Source organism: Diceros bicornis, chromosome 28 (assembly GCF_020826845.1).
Source record: "Diceros bicornis minor isolate mBicDic1 chromosome 28, mDicBic1.mat.cur, whole genome shotgun sequence".
Lineage (NCBI taxonomy): Eukaryota > Metazoa > Chordata > Mammalia > Perissodactyla > Rhinocerotidae > Diceros > Diceros bicornis.
The window spans coordinates 34,192,765-34,215,936 of NC_080767.1; the positions used below are offsets into that span (position 1 = coordinate 34,192,765).

The window sequence follows — 23,172 nt, forward strand, 5'->3', positions numbered from 1 at the left end:
CCTAAAGAAAAAAAAACACTGTAAATATTTTAGTACATTTCCTTTTGATTTGAGGGCTTTTTTTTTTTTTTAATATTCTTGTGATGGTACAGTATGCATGATTTGGTTTCCTTTTTTAAAAAATTTGCTATGAATAGGTAAACATTTTTCATATAGTATAAGCTCCAGTTTTAAATAATGTTTTAATGGTTGAGGTCTACCAAATGGATATATGATAAGTAATTTACTTAACCATTCCTTCATTTTTGAGCATTTAATTTGTCTTGATTAATTTCCATTATGGCTTTTTCCTTCCTTCCTTCCTTTCTTCCTTCCTCCCACAAATATTTATTTGTGCTGAGAGTATAAAGTTAAACAAGGTTCACATACTTGCCCCAGTTGAGCTTACATTCTACTTGGGGAAACAAAATAAACAAGTAAACAAATATGCTATAGTATTCTATTCACTAAGGTAATGAAATGTAATAGGGTGATAAGTGCTGTGGAGATAAAGACAGCAAGTTAAGGGGAGAGAAAATGATGGAGAGAGGGTACTTAGACAGATCTCTGTTGAAACTAGTGTTTCAGTGAAAATCTTTATGCATTAAACCTTTTTATCTTTAGAATTATTTCCTAAGGATTAATTCTCAGAAACGGAATTATGAGATCAAAGTCGGAACATTTTTAGTGCTCCTATTATATCACTGAATTGTTCTTTCCTGTGTTTAATCCAAAATGAAACACCTCTTGGTCTTGTCTGTTTCCTCTGAGTAGCTTTCTTCCTTCCCCTCTGCCTAACGACTTCTTCTGCCACCACCCCGACTCCTCACTCCCACCCTCAACAGCAGACTCTGTTCCCCCAGTCTTTCCCCAGCTTGGTCACCAGTAATGAGTTGTCATCTGTGAGGGTGTCCAGCACGGAGCCTGGAAAGGAGCCAGTGCTCATGTGTGTTAATTTAGTGAGACCTTGTTCATCCTTCCAGGCCCGACCTACATGCTCGCTTTTTAGAAGACCACTTCAATCGCTCCACTGGACTGGTCCTTGCCTTTTCTTCGACACTGACGCTATGTTTATACAGTTCTTCAGACCAAACTTCGTTCAGACTGCCTCTATTGTAGCTTTTCGAGAACATTTCTCTCTTCCCTAGTAAGTCACATTGTCACTGAAAGCAACAGCCAAGTCTCACATGTTACATTCCTCACGATCCAGCAAGTGTCTTACACATAATGGGCTGCAAAATATAATTTGACTAACCAGATGAATGAGTATTTCCACTTAATACTTTTAATAGCTCAAATCGAAGAGTTGAGGTAGCATCAGAAAACAAAAAATATTTTTAAATTGTTTTTCAACTTTGAGCATTTTAGTGAAAATAATTATGTAACAAAGATATTTAAAAGTCCTTCCTTTAGAAAGGAATCCTTCCTAACACAACTGCTATCCTTGTTTTTGCTGATACTTTCCCTTTCTTGTCAACATGGGTGCTTATTTTTTTACATAACTGCATTCATAATGTATACCTCTAAATGATTTATTTTTCTTCCAAGAAGAGAAAGTATGTGAACAAGCCAGAGTGAGCAGAGCCAGAAATGAGAAGGTGGCAGAGCTTGGAGCAGAGTCCCTTCTCCCACAGAGGTTGCTGTTAGCGATGTTGTGACGCTGATGGCACACAGCCCTGGGACTGCTGCGCCACTGCACACTGGCCTGAGGCACAGCCATTTAGAGTGCGGTGAACCCTGGAGGGGAATGAAACTTAGGGGAAATGCTTAATGAGCATTTTCTAAAGAATATTTTTCTAAAAAATAAATAAAGTATAAGACTGAGTTCTCTCTTATGCCTTCAAGTGAATGCAAATACTGAGCTTTGGTTCCATCTGTTCTTGTAGCGCCTCTTAGCAAGCCCTCTGCACTGAGAAGGCAAGGTTCTTCTGCTCTAGGCAAACATATTCAGATATATGATTCCCTTGCTTCTCTGCTTTTTGTAAGGCCATGCTTACATTTTCTTGGTAATTGCACAAGCTGAAGCATGTACCAGTGCAAAACATTTAAGAATAAATTTGTATAGGTCCTTCTGCTCTTCTAGCAGAAGTGCTATAGTTTGGACACAGCCAGAATGTCTGGGGTGAGGTGTTCTGTTCTGCCCATAAATTTGTTCCCTGAGGTTTTTCAAAGTTTGCTAAAATTACTCCTAGGCAAAATCGATAAGTGAGCCAGACTTATCTTTGCTTTCCAAGGTATGTTTCTGCTCATTCCTCCTTTCATAAGTCCTCATTTCCCAAAGAAATGCCCTTGTGTCCTCCACGCCAGTGTGCCCTGGAGTCTCGCTACTGGACCCTCTGTTTTAGACTGAGAGTCACAAACTCACATGCTTGTGTATAATGGAATTGAGCGTGGCTGGGTGAGGGGCCGTGAGGATTAGAGCAGATGGGTATGTATCTGAGGGGACAGCCATCACTCAGCGTTAGCCTGTGGCTGCCTTCTGAGAATGTGGACCTGATGTGGTTTATCTTCCAATTTTTCATAAGAAGCCAGAAACCTAGATTTTTATGAGCAGGTCATTATTGTGTGGTCTCAACAAACATTATCTGTGGGCCAGGTAATTATCTATAGGTTTGACAGTTTGAGTATCTATGCTAGATCTTTCCACCCTACTCACCCACGCAGCTGCTCATCAGTGTGCCTCTTCAGAATGCCCCCAGGTCAGAGCTTTGTTTTTCTTTTCAAGCGATGCAGGACTCCCGCAAACATGCTAATTGCATGTATTTCTCTTCCTTCCCTTCCTTCCCTCAGCACCTCCCCCATGCAATTCATCATCAAATCCTGTTGCTTTTAATCCCCAAATAGATCTTGAATCTCTCCTTCATCGCTCAGGAAACAATGGTTTAACCTTCCAAAAAATTATTGAAATTAAGAAATTTCGGGACTCATAACCTGAGATGTTTTGATCAGACCTAGATTTCTTGCTCCCTTGACTCTCCCTTAATGTTGAGACATAGATCACATCCTTAACCTGCCATGTTAGTGACATCATTTTAACTAGAAGACTCTCATAGGGTATACACATTTACAACTGCCTGCTGACTCTGTCTTTCCTAAATGTAGGATATCACAATTGAGAATATTGTTAAGATTATTTGGAAGACAGCATTAAGAGAATTATTTGGGGAAAGTATTTTCCAGTTACTGGGGAATCTAAAGTGAAGTCTGACAAATGCCAATTTGCAGGCTGCAGTTCTTTAAAATCTTCATAACAAAGCCCAAATATAAATGATATTTTTGCTACTTGAAATAAATTGTTAATAAATACTTGATCTTCTGACAGTCTGCCACCCACCTTCCAGTAAAAACAAAAATTTTTCCTCCCCTACTCTTTTTTTTTGTGAGGAAGATCGGCCCTGAGCTACCATCTGCCAACCCTCCTCTTTTTTGCTGAGGAAGACTGGCCCTGGGCTAACATCCATTCCCATCTTCCTCCACTTTATATGGGACGCCGCCACAGCATGGCCTGACAAGCGGTGAGTCGGTGTGCGCCGGGGATCCGAGCCGGTGAACCCTGGGCCGCCACAGCAGAGCGCGCTCTTCACTGCTTGCGCCACCGGGCCGGCCCCTCCCCTGCTCTTTCACTTGTGAGCAAATCATACCTCAGTCCAGGCAGTTGCTTAAGCAGAAAAAATCTAGAAATCCTGATGTACTTCTTCCTTACCTTCCTTCTCGGTCTTCCCCACCCACTCCCCCTGTTCAATCCATCATCAAATTCTGTTGCTTTTACCTTTCAAGTAGGTCTTGAATCTTTTGTTTCCATTATTCTCACCCTGTGCCAGGTTACCATCATCTCTCGCTTTGACCATTGCAGTTGTCTCCTTAAATATCTCTACATTTCCTTTCACGCTGTCTTCCAACTATTCTCAGCAGTCAGAACGATCTTTTTAAAACATAAAACTTAAAGCCTTTAATAGCTTCCTGTTGCACTTAAAATAAAATCCAAAAATTCTTATGGGGCCCACTAACCCTGTGTAATCTTGCGCCTGCCCATCCTTCCAGACTCATCTCACACATTCCCTGGTTTTTACTGTGCTCCAGCCTCCTCTAGCCCTTTGGATTTTCCAGGCTCTTTCTGTTTTAGGACTATTTCCTCTGCTCATTCCTCTTCCCCTCTACTCTTTGTCTAACTCCTACACATTCTCCAGGTCTCAAGATTAAATATCACTCCTTCGAGGAAAGGTTTCCTGATTCCATAATCTATGTTAGGTTTCCTTCTTATACACTTTCATTATACCTTATACTTTTCCTTTATGATACTTGATATGATCACCATCATTTGTAGTTATTTCTGTGATACTTGTCGAATGTCTTTCTTTCCCCTATGTTTCTGTTCTCTCCCTTGTCAGCTCTCTGGTAGGCCTTATCTGTTTTGTTCCTACTGGATCTTCATTGAGAACCTAGAACACATTTGATCCTCAATAAATATTTGTTTAATAAATAAAAGAATGAAGTTAATTGTGCTTCACATTCTAATATTTTTCTTAATGATCTTACATCTTAAGATGAGTTAGATAGTGCTTTGGAGGATGCCGAGAGCATAATTTACAATATCATAGTGATAAATTAGACCCTAAGAATGTTTAAAAATAGAAATCTAATTTTTTTGTATGATCCTAATTAATATACCCCTCTTTGATTAATGCTAATTATAACTATAATTCTCTTTTTGGTTCTTGTCATAGACGAAAAAGGCGTAACTTCAGTAAACAGGCCACAGAAATCTTGAATGAATATTTTTACTCACACCTCAGCAACCCCTACCCCAGTGAAGAAGCCAAAGAGGAGCTGGCCAAGAAATGCAGCATCACAGTGTCACAGGTGAGAGAGGACTCCATGGGGGTCTGTCTTGTTTCCCCATTGATATAGGAATCCTATTCCTTCTTCGGGACATTCTCATCAAATTTCATATCCAAATGTTCCATCATCAAAGAAGATATAAAGAAAATATAGATATTCCCACATTTTTATGCAAGCTTTTAAAGCTTAGATAATTTTTTTTTAATCCTAAGTGTCAAGAAATCAAGATAATCACCTGCTGCCCTGGTGTAAATGTCCTGTAGAGAGGATGTAAGCTTGCCGGGGGGAGAGACGCGGTTTACACTTAAGTGACTCTTCAGTAAATAGCATGTAGTCCTGCTTTCCTCGATTTAGATGGCTGACCTATGCTTCTACCAGTGAGAAACCAATTTATTTGTTGCTGAAAGGAAATTCAATATAACTCTTTGGTGAAAGCTTTGATGAATTCACCAAGTCTTTTCTTGGTAACCATGCTGTGATATTTGGGTCCCAAGGATTTCTTTGCTTCCTTATTATCCATTAAACAGAAGAATTAAGTTCATGCCTGTCACCATTTTTTGTTTTAAACATCTGTTTGTAGTAAATTGTGGCCCTGAAGTTACCTGTCATCTTCTAACAAAAATACATTTAGTTTTAGGTGGATAGACTGGTATTTGGACTGAGGATTGGAGACAAATAAATGAACAACTGTACCCCCTTAAAACATAAGTATATCCTATTGGCACTAGCTCTAAAATACAATTTTATTTAAATCCTCATATTGTTGTTTATAGATTGTCATTTGAATAGCAGTTCTTTATAGCATGAAAATGCGATAGTTTCCAACCAGTTCTTGCAGTGGAACTTAAGGAAAAGCTGACCCTTGGCAGAAATTTCACTGTTCCCTAGAGGTCACATGTTACATAAATTTTAAAGTAGGTTCCAAATAAATACTCCTTCTGTACATCTGAAGTCCAAGATACGAAAGATCCCCTTCAGATTTCAATGAACGTTTCATATCAGTCCTTTGGCCATCGTTATTTAAGGGAAAAGGGTCTGGGTTAAGATGATTTCCAGCTCCTGTTTTGGCGTTGCTTTCCCTAGAACCTCTAGATCAAATGTAGATTTAAGTTTTGACATTTAAGATTTCATTTAAGAGGTATTGTCATTCTCTTATGAAATAGTGGTATATCTTGATTCCTTTTGCTCATTTTGAGATGGAATGGAATTCATTTGGGTTACCAGCTTATGAAGACATATAACACATTACTATACGGTACTCACTGCCACTTGAAATACTAAGGAACAGTATAATATGCTGGGTCGGACAGAGAAGATGAAATTAAAAGTATTCACTTCAAGTGGGTGTTTTCTGGTGTGTGCATTTCGCCTGAACATTAGTGAAAGGATTGGGCTCATACTGAACACCAGCTGATGATGCCAAGTCTGGTTTTCCAGCTCTTACAACAGCTCTCTGACTTAGAATTCAAATATTTGTGGGTCCAATTTAAATTAAAGTGTTTTTGGGGCCGGCCCTGTGGCGCAGCGGTTAGGTGCGTGCACTCCGCTTTGGCGGCCCGGGGTTCGCAGGTTCGGATCCCAGGCGCGCACCGACGCACCGCTTGTCAAGCCATGCTGTGGTGGCATCCCATATAAAGTAGAGGAAGATGGGCATGGATGTTAGCCCAGGGCCAGTTTTCCTCAGCAAAAAGAGGAGGATAGGCATCGGTTGTTAGCCCAGGGCTAATCTTCCTCACACAAAAAAAATAATAATAATTAATTAAAGTATTTTCATGCTTCTGCTCTTTTTCTCTTCTTTTCTTTTTACTTCTATAACATATTCACCATTGGAGAATAACACAGATTCTATACATTTTTTGAAAACCAATATAATCCTGGTTTTTCATTAGTTGTGATACTAGCATTCTGTGTGTAATATAGGACTTGCTTTTAACACATGCTTGTTTAATAAGTAAGAGAAAAGTTTCCTTCTGATGTTCTGAAGTAGAGGGGTTTTGCCCTACTTCTTCTTCTTCTTTTTTTTTTTTTGTGAAGAAGATCAGCCCTGAGCTAACATCCGTGCTAATCCTCCTCTTTTTGCTGAGGAAGACTGGCTCTGAGCTAACATCTATTGCCAATCCTTCTCTTTTTTTTTTCCCCCAAAGCCCCAGTAGATAGTTGTATGTCATAGCTGCACATCCTTCTAGTTGCTGCATGTGGGACGTGGCCTCAGCATGGCGGGAGAAGCGGTGCATTGGTGTGTGCCCGGGATCCGAACCTGGGCCGCCAGCAGCGGAGCACACGCACTTAACCACTAAGCCACGGGGCCGGACCTGCCCTACTTCTAAAATAGGATAGGAACCCATTTATCAATGTTTTTTTAAAAAAATAGTTAATTACTATGTTCATTTCACTTGTTTTCTATAGAAAAATAGCTTTGTTAGATTTTAACAATTTTTTAGTAATTGCTTGAGAGGTAAAAATAATGTGGACATAGATATATTACGCTGTCTAAAAAGTGACTTTCTGACCTTATTTCTCCCAGGTCGGTCTTTCAAATGCAGAATTTCAGCAATCAGTTTAAGGTTTTGACAATTTCCTCCACTTTTTACCCTTTTCCAGCCTAAAAAAGTTTATTTCCCCTCAGCAACTCCTTTCCCCACGTCTCTGAAGTGGAAACACTGATTTTACCCTTTTAACTATTAAAGACATCAGTTGCTAGCCTTATAAATTAGTGCCCTTTTGTTTAAGTTGTTTAGAAGTAAAAGCAGAGAATGTTCCAGACCTGACAGGTTAACTACTTTATAAAGAAAAAAAACATTGTTTAAAATATATATCATACTAAAATACAATTAAATTTAGAATCCAGAAATTGTTCATTACAAAGCTAACTTAAAAAAACTGAAACCCACTAAAAATAGGCAACTGTAGCAACACTATTTTTGCTAGATTTAGAGTATATGAAACTGATTCTTTATTGCTTAAAATACTTAATAATTAAGAATAAATAGGGAACTTTCAGAAGAAAATGTAAGGGAATATCTCTAGTACTTTAAGGAGCATAGGAAAGAATTTCTTAAAAAGGACATAAAATATGTAAGCAACAAAGGAAAAGATTGATAAATTCAGTGGTAGAACATTTATCAAAGTATTTAATAAAGACTGTGAAACATCAACATGATACAACCATTTTTAGTAAAGATTAAATCAGGCAAGTATCATCAATAGGTATTAAATCTAGGGGGAAATTTTGACGAAGAAAATGGTCTTAAAGTATCTCTCCATAGGCCTTTTATTAGTTGCTAGGGATATTAAAAAAAAAAAAAAAAGACAATTATAGAGTGGAGAAAGGGAACAAAGCCTTGACCAAGTGATTAGAATCAATATCACCAAAGATGGATCAATGGACGTTGTGTGTAGCATTTCGTCCAAGAATGTAACCTGAATCTAATCACTAGAAAATATCAGACAAATTCAAAAGGAGGAATGTTCTATTAGGGAAAAAAGGCAAGGAGGGAGCAGTATTCTTTAAAAATATCAAAGAAAGGCCATGGAAATGTTTCAGGTTAAAGAGGCTCAAGAGACGTGACAGGTAAATGCAATGCCTGACCCGAGACTGAATCCTGTACTGGGGGGGAAATGCCGTAAAGGATATTATTGGGTTAAATTTACTAAAGTTAATTGTAATTTGTAAAATATGCTATGGTTATATAAGAGACTATCTCTAGTCTTAGGAAATAACCACTGACTTACTTAGGGGTAAAAGGCCATGATGTGTACAACTTACCCTCAAATGGTTCAGAAAAAAAATGTGTGTGTGTGTTTGTATATATATGTACGTATATGTGTGTATGTGTGTATATAAACAGTATAAAATAGTATAGCCTTCTACATATCTAAGTTATATGGAACTAAACCTACAGGACCACTGTCAAACATGCCGTCCGTTATTGACTGAAACGTCGTTATATGGCACATGACTGTATACACATACACATACACAGAGAGAATGCACATGCATGAGTGCACACAAGTGGGGCAAAATGTTAATAACAGGTAAATCTGGGTAAAGGGCATACACAGATATTCTTTATACTATTTTTATTTTTGCAAATTTGAAATTCTTTCAAATAAAACCTTTTTTAAAATGTGAAGACAGCCCTTAAACAGCAAGAAGATATTTGTAAGTGTATAAACAAGAGGATTAAAATCCAAAATATATCAGGAACTCTATAAATTAATGAGGAAAAGACAAAAACCTGTTTGAAAAATAAGCAAAAAACACAAACAGGAATTTCATAGAGAAAGAAATATAAATGGTCAATTGTATGACAAGATCCTACTTGTTACTAGTAATCAGGAAAATGAGATTTAAAAACCACAATGAAATAACATTTTACATTTCCTCGATTGGCAAAAAATCCTAAATCTGACCCTACCAAGTCTGCACGTTGTTGGCAAGAATATACAATAGCAGAAACCCTTAAATATTATTGGTAGAAATGTAATTGGTATAGCCACTTAGGAAAACTGTTGGCATTATCTTATAAATTTGAACGTACACATATCATTTGATCTATAATTTCACCTCTAGGTGAAATTGCCTGGAAAACTTCGTATCTGTGTATGTCAAGAGATGTGTAACTTCGTATCTGTGTATGTCAAGAGATGTGTAAGAGCATTCATAGTGACATTATTTGAAATGGCAAAAAACTTGAAATAAGCCAATTGTCCATTGACTGGGGAAATGGATAAATCCACTGTGGTGTAATGCCACAATGGATTACCATCCAGCAGTGAAAAAAGAATGATCCGCAGCTATACACATCAATTTGAGTGCATCCTAGAAACGTAATATTGATTGAAAAATGCAAATTTCAGAATATGTGTCGTGTGATACCATTTTTATAAAGTTCAAAACAAAGCAAATAGCGTTTCATTTAGGGGTCACATATATATGGTTAAATATAAAGAAAAGAAAGGGAATGATAAAAAAAATTCAGTTAAGTGGAATGGGATTAGGAAGGAATATTCAAGGAGTTTCAGTGGTATTGTTAATAGTGTATTAAGTGTAATGGTAGATTCACAGGGGTTAATTTAATTTTATGCATTATCAACCAACATATATAAGTCAAGGAAGTCTTATGTGAATTATTAAATCTAAATAACCGTTTTAAAAAGAATATTTGCATTTATTTGTTAACAAAAAATTTACCGTAATACCTCTTATGTGCCAGACACTGTGCTAGGGCTGGAAGAGACGCTGTGCACCTCACAGGCAGAACCCGCTGCCCTACCTGACGGAACTGTGTACATGTGTTCACCACAAGGTGTGTGTGAGAATATCCTTAGCAACAGTATTCATAATAGCCGAACTAGAAATAAGGGAAATGTCCATCAGTAGGAAAATGGGTAAACAAAAGTGGTATGTTTGGAATATTATATAGCAATGAGAATGAATGGACTAGACTGTATGTAACTACATAATTCTAAGTGAAAGAAGTCAGGCACTTAGTGTATGATTCCATTTATTAAAAAGTTCCAAAACAGGCAAAATTAATCTTAGTGTTAGAAGTCAGGATAATGTTACCCTTGGGAGAATAGTAATTGGAAAGGTGAATGTTTCTTGATCTAAGTTATGGTTTCATGGGTGTGTTTGTTTTATGAAAATTCATCAAGCTCTATACTTATGACATGTGACCTTTTTTTGTATATATATATATATTTTTTACTTGACTAAAAAGTTTACTTATACAACATCAACAGACCTGTCCTCATTGGAGCTTACATTTTCCTGGGAGGATACAAACATAAAATAAGTAAATGAGATGATAAATTAGAAAGTGATAGGTGTTATGGAGAAAAATAAAGGAGGGAAGGAGAATAGAGAGTTAAAGGGTGCAATTTTTAATAGGGTGGTAAAGAAAGCCCCTCTTGAGAAAATACTTTTTGGTAAAGATTGAAGGAGATGAAAGAGCAAGCCATGTGGCTAATTGGTGAAAAACATTTCAGGCAGAGGGAACAGTAAGTGCAAAGGCCCTGAGGTAAAAGTGGCCTGAGCCCGTGGGGGAAGTAGTAGGAGATGAAGTCAGAGAGACTGTGAGGTCCAAATGGTGCAGGGGCCTTACAGACCATGGTAATGACTTGGGCTTTTACTCTGAGTGGGATGGAAAACTGAGGAGTGACATGATCTGACTTAAGTTTTAACAGGATCACCATAAGACCGTGGGAGGCAAGGGGAAGCAGAGACACCAGTTACGCCATGCAGTAATCCAGGCAGAAGATGGTGGTGCTTGGACCAGGATGTTAGTAGTAGAGGTGACGAGAGGTGACTGGATGCCAGATAATTGGTAAGGTGCAGCCGAGAGGGTTTATTGATAGTTTAGATGTAGGCTGTAAGAGAAAGAGAGTAAGAGAAAGAGAGTCAAGGATGACTTGAACATTTTTGGCCTGAGCAGTAGAAGGATGGAGTTGTCATTAAGTGAGTTGGAGAAGGATTTGAGGAGGAAGATCAAGAGTTTGGTTTTGGACATTTTAAGTTAACATATACTATAGTTTTTTAACTTTACTATATGTTATGATATATAAATAGGCACAGGTAAGTGAGAAATTTACAATTTTATATTAGTCCTACGTTAATTTGTGGTAATATATTATAAATATAAATATCCTTAATATAGAATTGCAGGCTGAACTCAGAGTTTGAAATCTCTGATTTCTTAAGTCTTGGTTTGATTGAGAAAGCTGGAGTTCCCCTTTTACATAACGTCCTGAAAATTCACAGAAGGTGAAATTGTTTCAAATGTCATAAGCACTGAGAATCATACTTAAATTGTCACGTTTTCTTAATTAGTGGAGCAGATATTAATATGCTTTTACTTTTTAGAATAGAGCTAACTTGCATTGATTATTCAAGTTAGCAAGTCACAAAAACTCCATTGTTCTCCTGATTCTAATTTTGAATTTAAATAACTCTGGCCCTACTTTAGCTGCTGGTGTTTTTAGAATGAAAAATGTTAACTTATTCTTCATTGCTACTGTAATTGAAATGTACTGTAAAGAAAAGATTGATTTTTTGTTTTAAACACATGAGAACCTGAAATGGTAGAGAGGTTAATTGGCAGCATTAAGATTCATTCATTCATTCATTCACTCAACTAACATATTTTAGAGCTTTTAAAGTGCTGCACAAGACCCACTTTTATAACAGTCTAGTGTGGAAAAAATTATCTGACCCTCCAGATGAGGAGACTGATGTTCCGAGAAGTTAAGTGATTTGACAAGAATCACAAGTCTTCATGAGTGGGTGAGCTGGAGGTTCTTACGCAGAGGTTCTTGATAAAAAAGAAGAGACTGGATTTTGCTTTTTTTCCTGCAAGAGGCAGTGTGAGTCCTCTGTCCCTGGGGCCCCGGCTGCAGAGTCCTGGTTTGTGAGGCCTGGGCTTCTATCACTGGGGCTGCATCATTTCCCCCTAAACTGCTTTAGAGACTCCAGGCTAGTTAGTAGTCTGAGGTCTCCTTACTCATTAAACTACTTATTCCAACGCAGTGAATATTCAGTAAGCTAATTAAAATTTGTAAGTAAGATTTCCTTATTAAAAAAAATCTATTAAAATAAGAAGAAGCCCGTTAAAATAATAATTAAAGCAGGAAAAAAGATGACTGTCAAATTAGAGTATCTTTTTCAGCTATCCATAAATGCCTTTTCAGTTACTTTGGCAGTAGACAGAAGGCAGAGTAGGTTTCCACTGTAAGTATGCAATTGGTGAACTGGAGACAAGTTGAAGGAAGATGGCAGCTATTTTGTTAAAGTCGTTCTTTCACAATGTCTTAAAAGAAGGCTACAGACCCTCTGTTCTATAAAGGCTCTGATTGTATGTCCTAGTGGAGATGGGATGTCATTAAACACTGTTCAAAGAACAAAGGAGTAGGTTGTAAAAAGATGGGAGCTTTGAGGATGCTGTAACACCAAGTACAGATAAGGTGTATCTGCAAGATTTAAAGAAAATTAGGGAAGCCTGTGATTTTTTTCTTCTTGTCGTTCTCTACAAACAATCAGCACCATGGTTAGCATGGTGCCTAAAGCTTTCTCCGGTGATGTCAGGGATTATATATATGTTCAGGAATCTTTTTTGAGACAGTCTCTAACACATTTGATGTGATACCCAACTAAAGATGGAGAGACTATTTCCAGCTTAGATGTGGTGTTTTTTGAGTTTTCCTGTACCTAGAAGAAGCCATAATCAGAATCATGGTCCCTCCAGTTTTTCTCCCCTTCACCTTCTTTTGCCTATTTCTTCCCTTTGAATATTCTCATCGGTCTCTCCTCCTGCCTGTCCCTCATCATTGCATCTCACCTTTCCATTGCCTCGCTTCTGTGAGGCATGTCAGACCAATAGGCCAATATATCAGTCAAGGTCCCAGCAGAAAACAGATGGCACACTGAAATTAAAATAATCTGAGGAGAGTTCTGTTTACAGAAATGTGGGCAGAGTATAGGGAAACCACAAAGGATAATGCCAGCAATGCCTAGTTCTCTTACTACCCCTTGGCCTGAAGAGATGGAGGAATGATTCTAGACCCCAACCAAGACATAGAAGCTGTGTGCAGAAGGCCAGTAACTGAGACCTTAAGTAAAGGCAGTATTATAGTGAGTGAGTCAGAGGAACAAATATCTGACCTTACTTTCCTCCTTTCTCATCTCCTACCAGTGACTTCCTTTGGCCAGAAGCCTGAGGGCATATAGGTCAGCCTCTTGGGGCCCAGAGCAGGGAGGAGTGAGCAGATTATATACAGTGTAGCCTGAAAAGCAAAGACACCAGATCAGAACAGGCTCCAAGTTCAAGCCTCCTGGCTTCCTGCTTATGTTGACGCTGTGATATTCCCACCCAGGAGATCTGCATTTTCCAGAGATGCTCTTGCGCTTCCTTTGTCCTTATCTTTTGACTTCTCTTCTCCTTTCCTGACTCTTCTGTCACCTATGTGGAGAGTATATTACTTTTCTAAAACGAGTATGGATTTTGAGAGTAGAAGCTACAAACAGTATGAATAAGTTAATTTGATCTGGCCAAAGGTAATTGTCGTGCTTTTTGGCTGTTTTCCTAATTCACTCAACAGGTATTGAGTGCCTACTATGGACCTTGCACTGTGTTTGGCACTGTGGCAAACAAAGATAAATAAGACAAGCTTTTTCTCCCTGAGAAGTGTCAAATTTCTTGGGGGAGACAGACAAACATGTTACTGACAGAATACAAAAGTTACCTGAGGGAGTGCACAGGTGAGTGCCATTTTGGAATAAGGTATAAGGAGGGGTTTACTTTCTACTGAGAGGATTAGGAAAGTCCCCCAACTTGTTAGTTCTGTGACCTTGGGCAAGTCATTTAACCTCACTGTACCTCATTTCCTCGTATGTGTAATTTGGATAAAAATAGCATGTACTTCATAGGGTTATGGGAGTTTCAGTGAGATAATATATGTAAAGCACCTAGCAGAGTGCCTATCAAAGAGTAAGGAGAAGATATAATAATAATTATTATTATGCTGTTTCTCCTGCCTAGAATGGTCTAACACTGTCCCCCCTACACACACGTATAAATATCTTATTAATTACTACTCTTTCAAAGCTCACTTCAAATGTCAGTTCTGCAAGAAAGCTTTCCTTGTACTCCCAGTTCATATCTTCCTTCCAGTATATATTCTCATAACTTCTTATCCTTTCCTTGATAGGACTTAACCACAGTTATAACTAAATAGTGAATTGTTTGATGCTTTTCCCCTGATAGATCATGAATTCCATTGTAGAACGGGACTGCGGTCTTATTCAGCACTGTATTCTTAACGCCTAGCACAGTGTCCGGCACATAGACACTCAATGAATATTTGTTGAAGAAATGATTTAGGTAGAAAGTCACGCTAGAGCCTGATTAGGGAAGGTCTGCAATTATGATGTTTAGATGTCTGCAATTATGCCTGCAATTATAAGGTTGAGCAGTTTAGCTGTTTGTTTGACATTAATTAATTTATCTATTCAACTAGTGGTTTCTGGTCACTGTGCTACACATGACAATGAATACAACAGAGATTCTGTCCTTGTGGAGCTTACATGCTAAGGAGGGGAGGATAATTAATTGATACATATTTATAATGTATATATATACCAATATATAGTATTATAATATATAAAATATATGTATTATGTCACATGGTAATAAATGCTATGAAATAAAATAAGGAAGATAAAAGTTCCTGGATTGGGGTGGTACAATTAGATTTCTGAAAGATAAATCAAGCACCAATGTGTAAGATCAATTTAAAGGGTAAAATACTAGAATGAGAGTGACTAGTGAGTACATAGGAGATTATTGTTGGAATAATTCAGCAAACAGGTGGTGAGGATTCAAATTAGGCCACTAAAAGTGGATTTGAAAAGTATTTTGGAGGTAGAACTGATATCTTGGAGATTGGGTAAACAATTGGATGTTGGGTAAGCAATGTGAGGAAGAAAGAGTAATAGAAGATTGCTGAGTGTTTTAGCTTAGATAATTGAAGATGGTTGATATTATTCGCTGATATAGGAAACACATGAGGAAATGCTAGTTTGATGGAGGGGAGGTAAAAGGTTTATGATAGTTATTCCAGGTTTGTATTGCCATCAGTATCCCAGTTGGGAAATGTTCAGTTTGGAAATACGACTTAGAAGAAAGGTCAAGGTTAAAGATGTAGCTTGGGAGTCACCCACTTAAGTTCATAGTTGAGGCCCTGGGAATGGATAGTGTTGCCTAGGGTACTTGCAGATAAGAAGAAAATAAGGCTAGGGGAAACAACTCTTCCCTGGGTCATTTGTCAGTTCTGAGAGGGTGACTGAGAAGCTGACAGGTTAACAAGTGCTTTTGACACTTTTGCAGGGCTGAGAGGGTGGGAATTGGTGTTTAGGTGCCTAGGACCTACCAAGGGAGGCTACTTTATTTCCCTTGCTTTGGGTTAGAACTTAGACTACTAGGGCTACATCCTAGTAGCAAAGGTGTATTAGAAGTACATGGACCCTCACAGAGACTGTAATTCTGCTTCAAAATACCTCTTTGAAATTGGATTGCCAGTACTCGTAGGTGCCTGGACAAAGCAAAAGTACATTTTTTTGTGGAGAAGGCATCATTCTAGGCTTCAGGTGGTTTCTGTAAACAAAGCAAATACAATATTGGGCACACAATCAAAAAAAAATAGACATACAAGAAGACATGACAACATATACTGAAACCAGCAGAAATAACAGACAATAGAAACAGACCCACAGAAATCTAGAAAATAAAAGAATCTGATATGGACTGTAAAATAACTATGCTTAATATATACAAGGAAATAAAAGGTACAATTGAGAATTTTGTCAGAGAACTGGAAACCATAAAAAAGGTCAAAGGGAAATTTTAGAATAAAAAATACAGTAACCAGGGGCCGGCCCAGTGGCATGGTTGAGTTCAGTGTGCTCTGCTGTGGCGGCCCAGGTTCACAGTTTCAGATCCTGGGCACGGACCTACACCACTCATCAAGCCATGCTGTGGTGGTGACCCACATAAAAAATAGAGGAAAATGGCATAGATGTTAGCTCATGGCCAATCTTCCTCACCAAAAAAAAAAAAAAAAAAACAACAACACAGTAACAAAAATTAAGAATTCAGTGTATGGATTTAAAAGCAGATTAAACATAACTGAAGGGAGAATTAGTGAACTGGAAGATGGGTCATAAGAAAATCATACTAAAGAATGGAGAGAGACAGTAGGTTAGAAAATCAGGTGCGAGAGTAAGGAACATTGAGGATACAGTAAGAAGCCTAACATAAATGTAATTGGAGTCCCAGAAGCAAACATAGGACGGGGTCAGAAGTAATATTTGAAATGTAAAGGCTGATAACTTTCCAAAACTGATGGGAGATTCCAAGCCCTGGATCCACAAAAAACTACAGCCCCCAAACATAGTAAATGAACAGGAATCCACACTGAACACAGTCAAAACAAAAGCAACCAGAGGGAGAAATAAGATTGCCTTCAAAAAAGCAGCAATTAGACTGACCACTGATTTCTTAATGAAAACAAAAAAGCCATAATACGGTAGAATGATATTTTTAAAGAGATTAAATAAATTAAATGTCAGCCTACAATTCTATATCTGCCAAAAATGTCCTTTAATAGTGGAGGTGAAGTAAAGACATTTTCAGTAAAAAATTGAGAGAATTTTCCCATTTTCTCTCTAAGGAAGTACAAAAAGTGTTCTTCACGCAGAAGTAAAAAGATTCCAGATAGAGGGTGGGAGATACAGGAAGGAGGAGAAAGGAAAGAAAAGGGTAAATGTGTACATGAATCTAAATGAATATTGATTGTTTAAAATAATAATAATGTCTTATTTAGTTACAGTGTGTATAGAATTAAAATACACAACAGTAATGTCTTGTAAGTTATTAGGGGAAGGTAAGTGTTCTAATGCTCTTGCATTTTCTGTGAAATATGATAGAAGTACCAATTAATGTAAAAGTACCGGTTAATGTTACACTTTGATAGTCAGGAATATATAATCTCTAGGGTAGTCACTTACAGAATACTAAAAGAGTACAGAGCTTCCTCAATTTATGATGGTAAATTGTAACTCAAAAAATGCATTTAATACACCTAATCTACTGAACATCATAGCTTAGCCTAGCCTACCATAAACATGCTCAGAGCACTTACATTAGCCTACAGTTGGGCAGAATCATCTAACACAAAGCCTATTTTATAATAAAGTATTGAATATCTCGTAATTTGTTGAATACAAAACTGAAAGTGAAAAACAGAATAGCTGGGTGGGTACAGAACGGCTGAAAGCGTATTGGTTTTTTACGCTGGTGGTCACGTGGCTGCCTGGGAGCTGCAGCTCACTGCTGCTGCCCAGCATCAAGAGAGGCTATTGTACTGCATATTGCTAGCCTGGATCAAAATTCAATATTCGAAGTATGGTCTACGGAATGCATATCGCTTTTGTACCATCATAAAGTAGAAAAATCATAAGTTGGACCATCGTAATTTGGGGGTCGTCTGTATAGAACTTCCAAACTAATAAAGAAGGAAATGTGGAATGATTTTTAAAAATAAGCAATCTAAAAGAAGGCAAGAAGGAGAGGGGGAAAAAAGCATAGTAAGTGTAAGCATAGTAAGTCCCACAGTACGTGGGACAAATAAGAAGCATTTAGTAAGGTGATAGGTTTATAGCCAAATATATCAATAATTACATTAAATGTAAATGAATTGAAGAATACTCTAAGTAATAGGCAAATATTGTCAGATAAGATAAAAAATGAAACAATTACATATGTTCTCTAAGAGACACGTCTAAAACTTAAGGACACAGAATGAAAGTAACAGTATGGGAAAAAATATAACATACAAACAACTAAAAGAAAGTTGGTGTTTATTAATATCAAATAAAGAACACTTCAAGGCAAGAGGTTTTAGTAGAGATAAAGAGAGGCACTAAATAATAATGACACAGCAGTTCTGTATTTGTGTGTACCTAATAGCAGAAGCTCAAAAAACATAAAGCAAAAACTTACAAAATTTCAAAGAAAAATAGATAAATCCAAAATCAATGTAGGAAATTTTCACACCTTTCTGTAACAGAAGAAGACACGCGTGCGCACACACACACACACACAAAATCAGTAGGACATGGAACAGTTCTTCTCAAACTTTAGCATGCATAAGAATGTTCTGGAGAGCTTATTGCAGATTCCTGGGCCATATTCAAAGGGTCTACAATGGGGCCTGACAATTTGCAGCTCCCAGGTAATGCTGATGTTGATGGTTCTGGAACCACACTTCACGTAGCATAGATATAGGACATTTGACCATGATTAGCAAACGACCTAATGGGCATGTATAGAACACTGTACCCAAAAACCACAGAGTACGTCTTTTTAAGCACTTGCAGAACATTTTGAAAGTTAACTATATTCTGGGCCATAAAGCAACTCTCAATACATTTTAAATAATTTCAAACATAATTTACAATTTAAATAATTTAAAAATAATTTAAAACAATAATTTAAATAATTTAAAACAATAATTTAAATAATTTTGAATAATTAAAAAATAGAGTATGTTTTCTGAGTACAGTGGAATTAAACTAAAAATCAATAACAAAAGATAACTAGAAAATTCCCATGTGTTTGGAAATAAAGCAATATATTTCTTAATAACTCATGAGTTAATGAAACCACAGTGGAAACTGGAAAATATTTTAACTGGATAATAATGAAAATACACCTATCAAAATTCATGGGAGGCAGTTAAAGCCATGCTTAGAAGGAAATTTATAGCTTTAAATATATATTATATATATGTGTGTGTGTGTGTGTGTATGTGTTATATATATGTATAGGAGGAGAGAAGGCTGAAAATCAGTGAGCTAAGGGCCCATCTCAAGGTATTAAAGGTCAATAAATTAAACCAAAAAAAATGGAAGGAAGGGAATAATAAAGACAAGTGCAGAAATTAAGGAAATTTAACAAAAACATACAGTAGGGCTCAACAAAACCAAAAGTTGGTTCTTCCAGGTTTCCCTTCTATTTCAGACTCTTAGTCCCCCTCTCCAGAGGCAATTCACAGTCTTCTATATTCTTTGTAAAATGTTTCTAAATATACCTGTTCTTTTCAGATATTCACTCCCTTTTCTTTCTTTTTTTAAATTCTTTATGCCTCAGTTTTCTTATCCATAAAATAGGGGAAATAGTAGAACCTACCTCATTGGATTGTTAATGAGGGCTTAATGAGTTAACATATGTGGAGTGCTTAGAATAGTACTTGGCACTTAAGAAGCCCTGTGTAAATGTTACAACTGTTGTTATTACAAGAGGACATATGGTCACAGACAGAATGAGGGTGAGGGTCAGATTGGATTTGGGAGGCTAAAGGTAATGGGAAGAGTCAGGGCCCGCACTGGGGAACACAGTGCCTGCTGGGCACTCTTTAAATGTGTGTGGCATGAATGATCTGGTCAAAGATGAGTCTCAAAAGGTAGAATCATTGGCAGAGCCAGCCAATGACCTGGGCTTGTGACTTGCCCTAGCAAACCTCGGAGTCCAGGAGTGGAAGGGGGTAAAAGAACTAACTGGGGTTGGCCTGGTGGCATAGCAGTTAAGTTCAAGCGCTCCGCTTCGGTAGCCCGAGGTTCACAGGTTCAGATCCCAGGCGCAGACCGACGCACCACTTGTCAAGCCATGCTGTGGCAGCATCCCATATAAAGTAGAGGAAGATGAGCAGGGATGTTAGCCCAGGGCTAATCTTCCTCACACACACAAAAAAGAGCTAATTGGGTTACCCCCACTGGGACCTTGTCAGGTGACTGGGTGGAAGATCAAGGGAGAGAAGTTCTGAAGTAGTATAAATAGTTTCCTTTTCTCCCTCTTGGCTTCCTCAAGTTAAAATATGTAGACCATTGCCCTGCAGGTGCACCAGATTTTTTACCACTACTAAGTTTTGTTACTTGTGTTCCTTTTAGGTAGTGGTGCTATCCTTTCATATCACTTATTTTGAGAAATTGAGACTTTAACTCCAGATGACTGTACATTCAGTGTGGGAAGGTGCAGAAAAGCCACTCAGACTCCACTCTGCCAGTATTAAGTAGCAGTGTGACCTTAAGCAAATTATTTAACCTGAAGTCTCCATTTTTTGACCTGTAAAATTAGGATCATGATAATTTCTTCAGAGGTTTGAGGGCTAAATGAGATCATATATGTAGAAGGCCTATTACAGGGCCTGGTATATCATGAGTGCTCAATAAATGCTAATTTGTCACCCACGCAATGAGAGTTTTCTTGCTGGGTGTGATGTGCATACAGAGCCTTGTAAAGGTTCCAAAAGAAAGAGGGAACAGAGGCCCTGAGCCCAGCAAACTAGTGTGCATTCAGCCGCCAGCCCCCAGGTTTTCACAGGTTCCCTAACGGTGAGAGCCAGAGGAGTGTGGGGGCAAGTGGGGTTGTGTCTGTGATTAGTCTCTGAATAGACCCACCCTTGTTGTATTCTTTACTCTAAAAACGCATGTGATTCATTTTTAGTGATAACTAATTATGTATGTGGAAAAGATAGCATACTTTTTGAGGATAGCTATTCCCATTTTAAATAAATGGAAAGCAATTTTCTGGATTTTTAAAAAGAGAATAAAACGGGGGTGTGTATTTGGTAGGGAGTGGTGTTTGAATAAAGAAAGATTTCCATGAAACAAAAGGCTTGACTCTAGGATTTCTTTACGTAGGACACTGGATAGATTTTGATGTTTTCAGATACAGGAATTAGATTTACATGGAACTTATCTGGACAAAAAATCTAGTCCATTACTGTTTAAAGAGTGCTCTTGAGTTTTCATTCTGGGATGCTCATGTGTTGCCTGGGAGATGGCTCCACCTTTCAGTGCAGCTGATGGAAGCAGTTCCACAGTTGTGATGTCAGTGTTTCCAAGTCTGTCCAAGAGGCTTTCCACGGAGCCTATGGAGGAAGCTGTGCAGCTGTATACCTACCACATTTTTAGTTTTTTAAATGAGAGAGGAAATTTTAAAGAAAAAAAATCTTTGATTGAAAACACCATCTGTGGTAATTTAGAACCACCAGCAGCACGTGTTTCAGGGAGATGAACGGTGTCATCTGTTCTGTGTGTCCTGTGGCTGCCGCTTTATATACTTTTGCAGATGAGCCTCTTTGTGAATGTCACAAGCAGTTATCAGTCTATTGTGCAGAGTAGAAAGGGCAAAGCCAGACTGTAAGGATGTCAGTACATTATGGCAATAAAATTTTTCACAGCCTCAAATAAAAAAAATATAGTACTTGACAAGTGAATCTGTTTTAAATTATTTCAAATACTATGGAAACTGAATTTCTGTTTGTTCAGTTCTCCGATTAGAAGTGGATTGTGTTTTAGAAGTTGGTTTTCAAGTCAGTTGTTAGGAATTTGGAACTTATTTTCTCAAAAGAAAAAAAATGATTCTAAAAAGAAAAAAAAATCGTTTGGATTCTTGGGCTAGCCCACATTTTAACCATAAAGGAGCTGAAGTATTTTGCACTGAAAAGATAGAATATACCTTTGTAGCCCTAGCCATTTAATACAATGGAAAAGAAAGAAAATTGAATAAACAATTTTAATAAAATTTTTATGGGGGCTGGCCTGGTGGTGTAGTGGTTAAGTTTGCGTGCTCTGCTTCAGCGGCCCGGGGTTCACAGGTTCAGAGCCCCAGCATGGACCTACACACTGCTCATCAAGCCATGCTGTGACAGCCATCCCACATACAAAATTGAGGAAGACTGGCACAAATGTTAGCTCAGGGACGATCTTCCTCAAGCAAAATGAGGAAGATTGGCAACAGATCTTAGCTCAGAGCCAACCTTCCTCACACACACACAAAAAATTTATGGGATATCAAGAAAAAAGCAGGTGTTCTTAGATAAGGCATAGTGGAGAAAGCACAGGAAAGGCTGTGTAACTTCAGGCAGGGTGTATAAACTTTCTGACGTCCATTTTTACATCAGTAAAACTGGGTGTCTGTGAGGGCTAAAAGAGATGGCGCATGGAAAGTTCCTGGTGCGATGGCAGGCTCGTGATGAGCTCTCCATTGATGGCTGCTGTTAGAAATGGATGTGCAAGGAAGATCCAAACCCAGGTTTCTCATCAATTCTAGGTCCAATGCATTGTCCTGCAAGTGGCTGTGTGGGGCAGGAGTGGGGAGGGACGAGGAGGCATAGGTAGTGCCGTCAGCTGTTTGTGCAGAGCAGTAGCCCAGCAGGTGTGTGACAGACAGGAGCTCTTGGTCTGGGTGTTACCCTCCTCTGTAGGAAGTTTATTGTGCTCAGGTGTGCAGGGGAGCACCCCCTTTTCCCTTCTCTCACTGCTGCCTCTTCCCCATTGCTGGTACCCCACCAACACTGGGAGCCTGGACTGGATCTCCCAGAATCTGAACTCCTGTGAAAAGGGTGACCCAACCTAGTGACAGCAGGAAGCAAGCATAGCCTGTAGAGGGTTTTGTTGTTGCTCTTGTTGCTTGTTTGTGTTAAGAAACAGGAGAGCTAACATTTATTGGCTGCCTAGTACATCCCAGGCACATGCCTGTGCATTTTCACGTTATCTCCGTTAATGTTCACGACAGTCTGTGAGGAGTAGGCATTGTTATCCCATCTTGCAGACCAGGAAAGGAGACCCTAGATGATGTGACTTGACTAAGGTACCACAGCTAGGAAAACACAGAGCTGGAATTCACACGCAGGTCTGTCCAGCTCTCAAGCTCTTGCTCCAACCGCCCCCGGGGTTCTCAAGGGAATGCACGCATGTGGTTGTCTGCAGTGTGTCCAGCCTTCTGTCCTTATGTA

General features: G+C 38.3%; 1 protein-coding gene across 3 annotated transcripts in view; it reads left to right on the top strand.

Annotated features, from left to right (window-relative positions):
- The window catches only part of PBX3 (PBX homeobox 3), a 209,811-nt gene that overhangs the window by 170,380 nt on the left and 16,259 nt on the right, over nucleotides 1–23,172 (top strand). For all 3 annotated transcript variants that reach the window (XM_058524054.1, XM_058524056.1, XM_058524055.1), the window contains exon 5: nucleotides 4,704–4,839. In XM_058524054.1, the coding sequence (XP_058380037.1) occupies nucleotides 4,704–4,839 (136 nt within the window). The remainder of the gene's footprint in view (nucleotides 1–4,703; nucleotides 4,840–23,172) is intronic.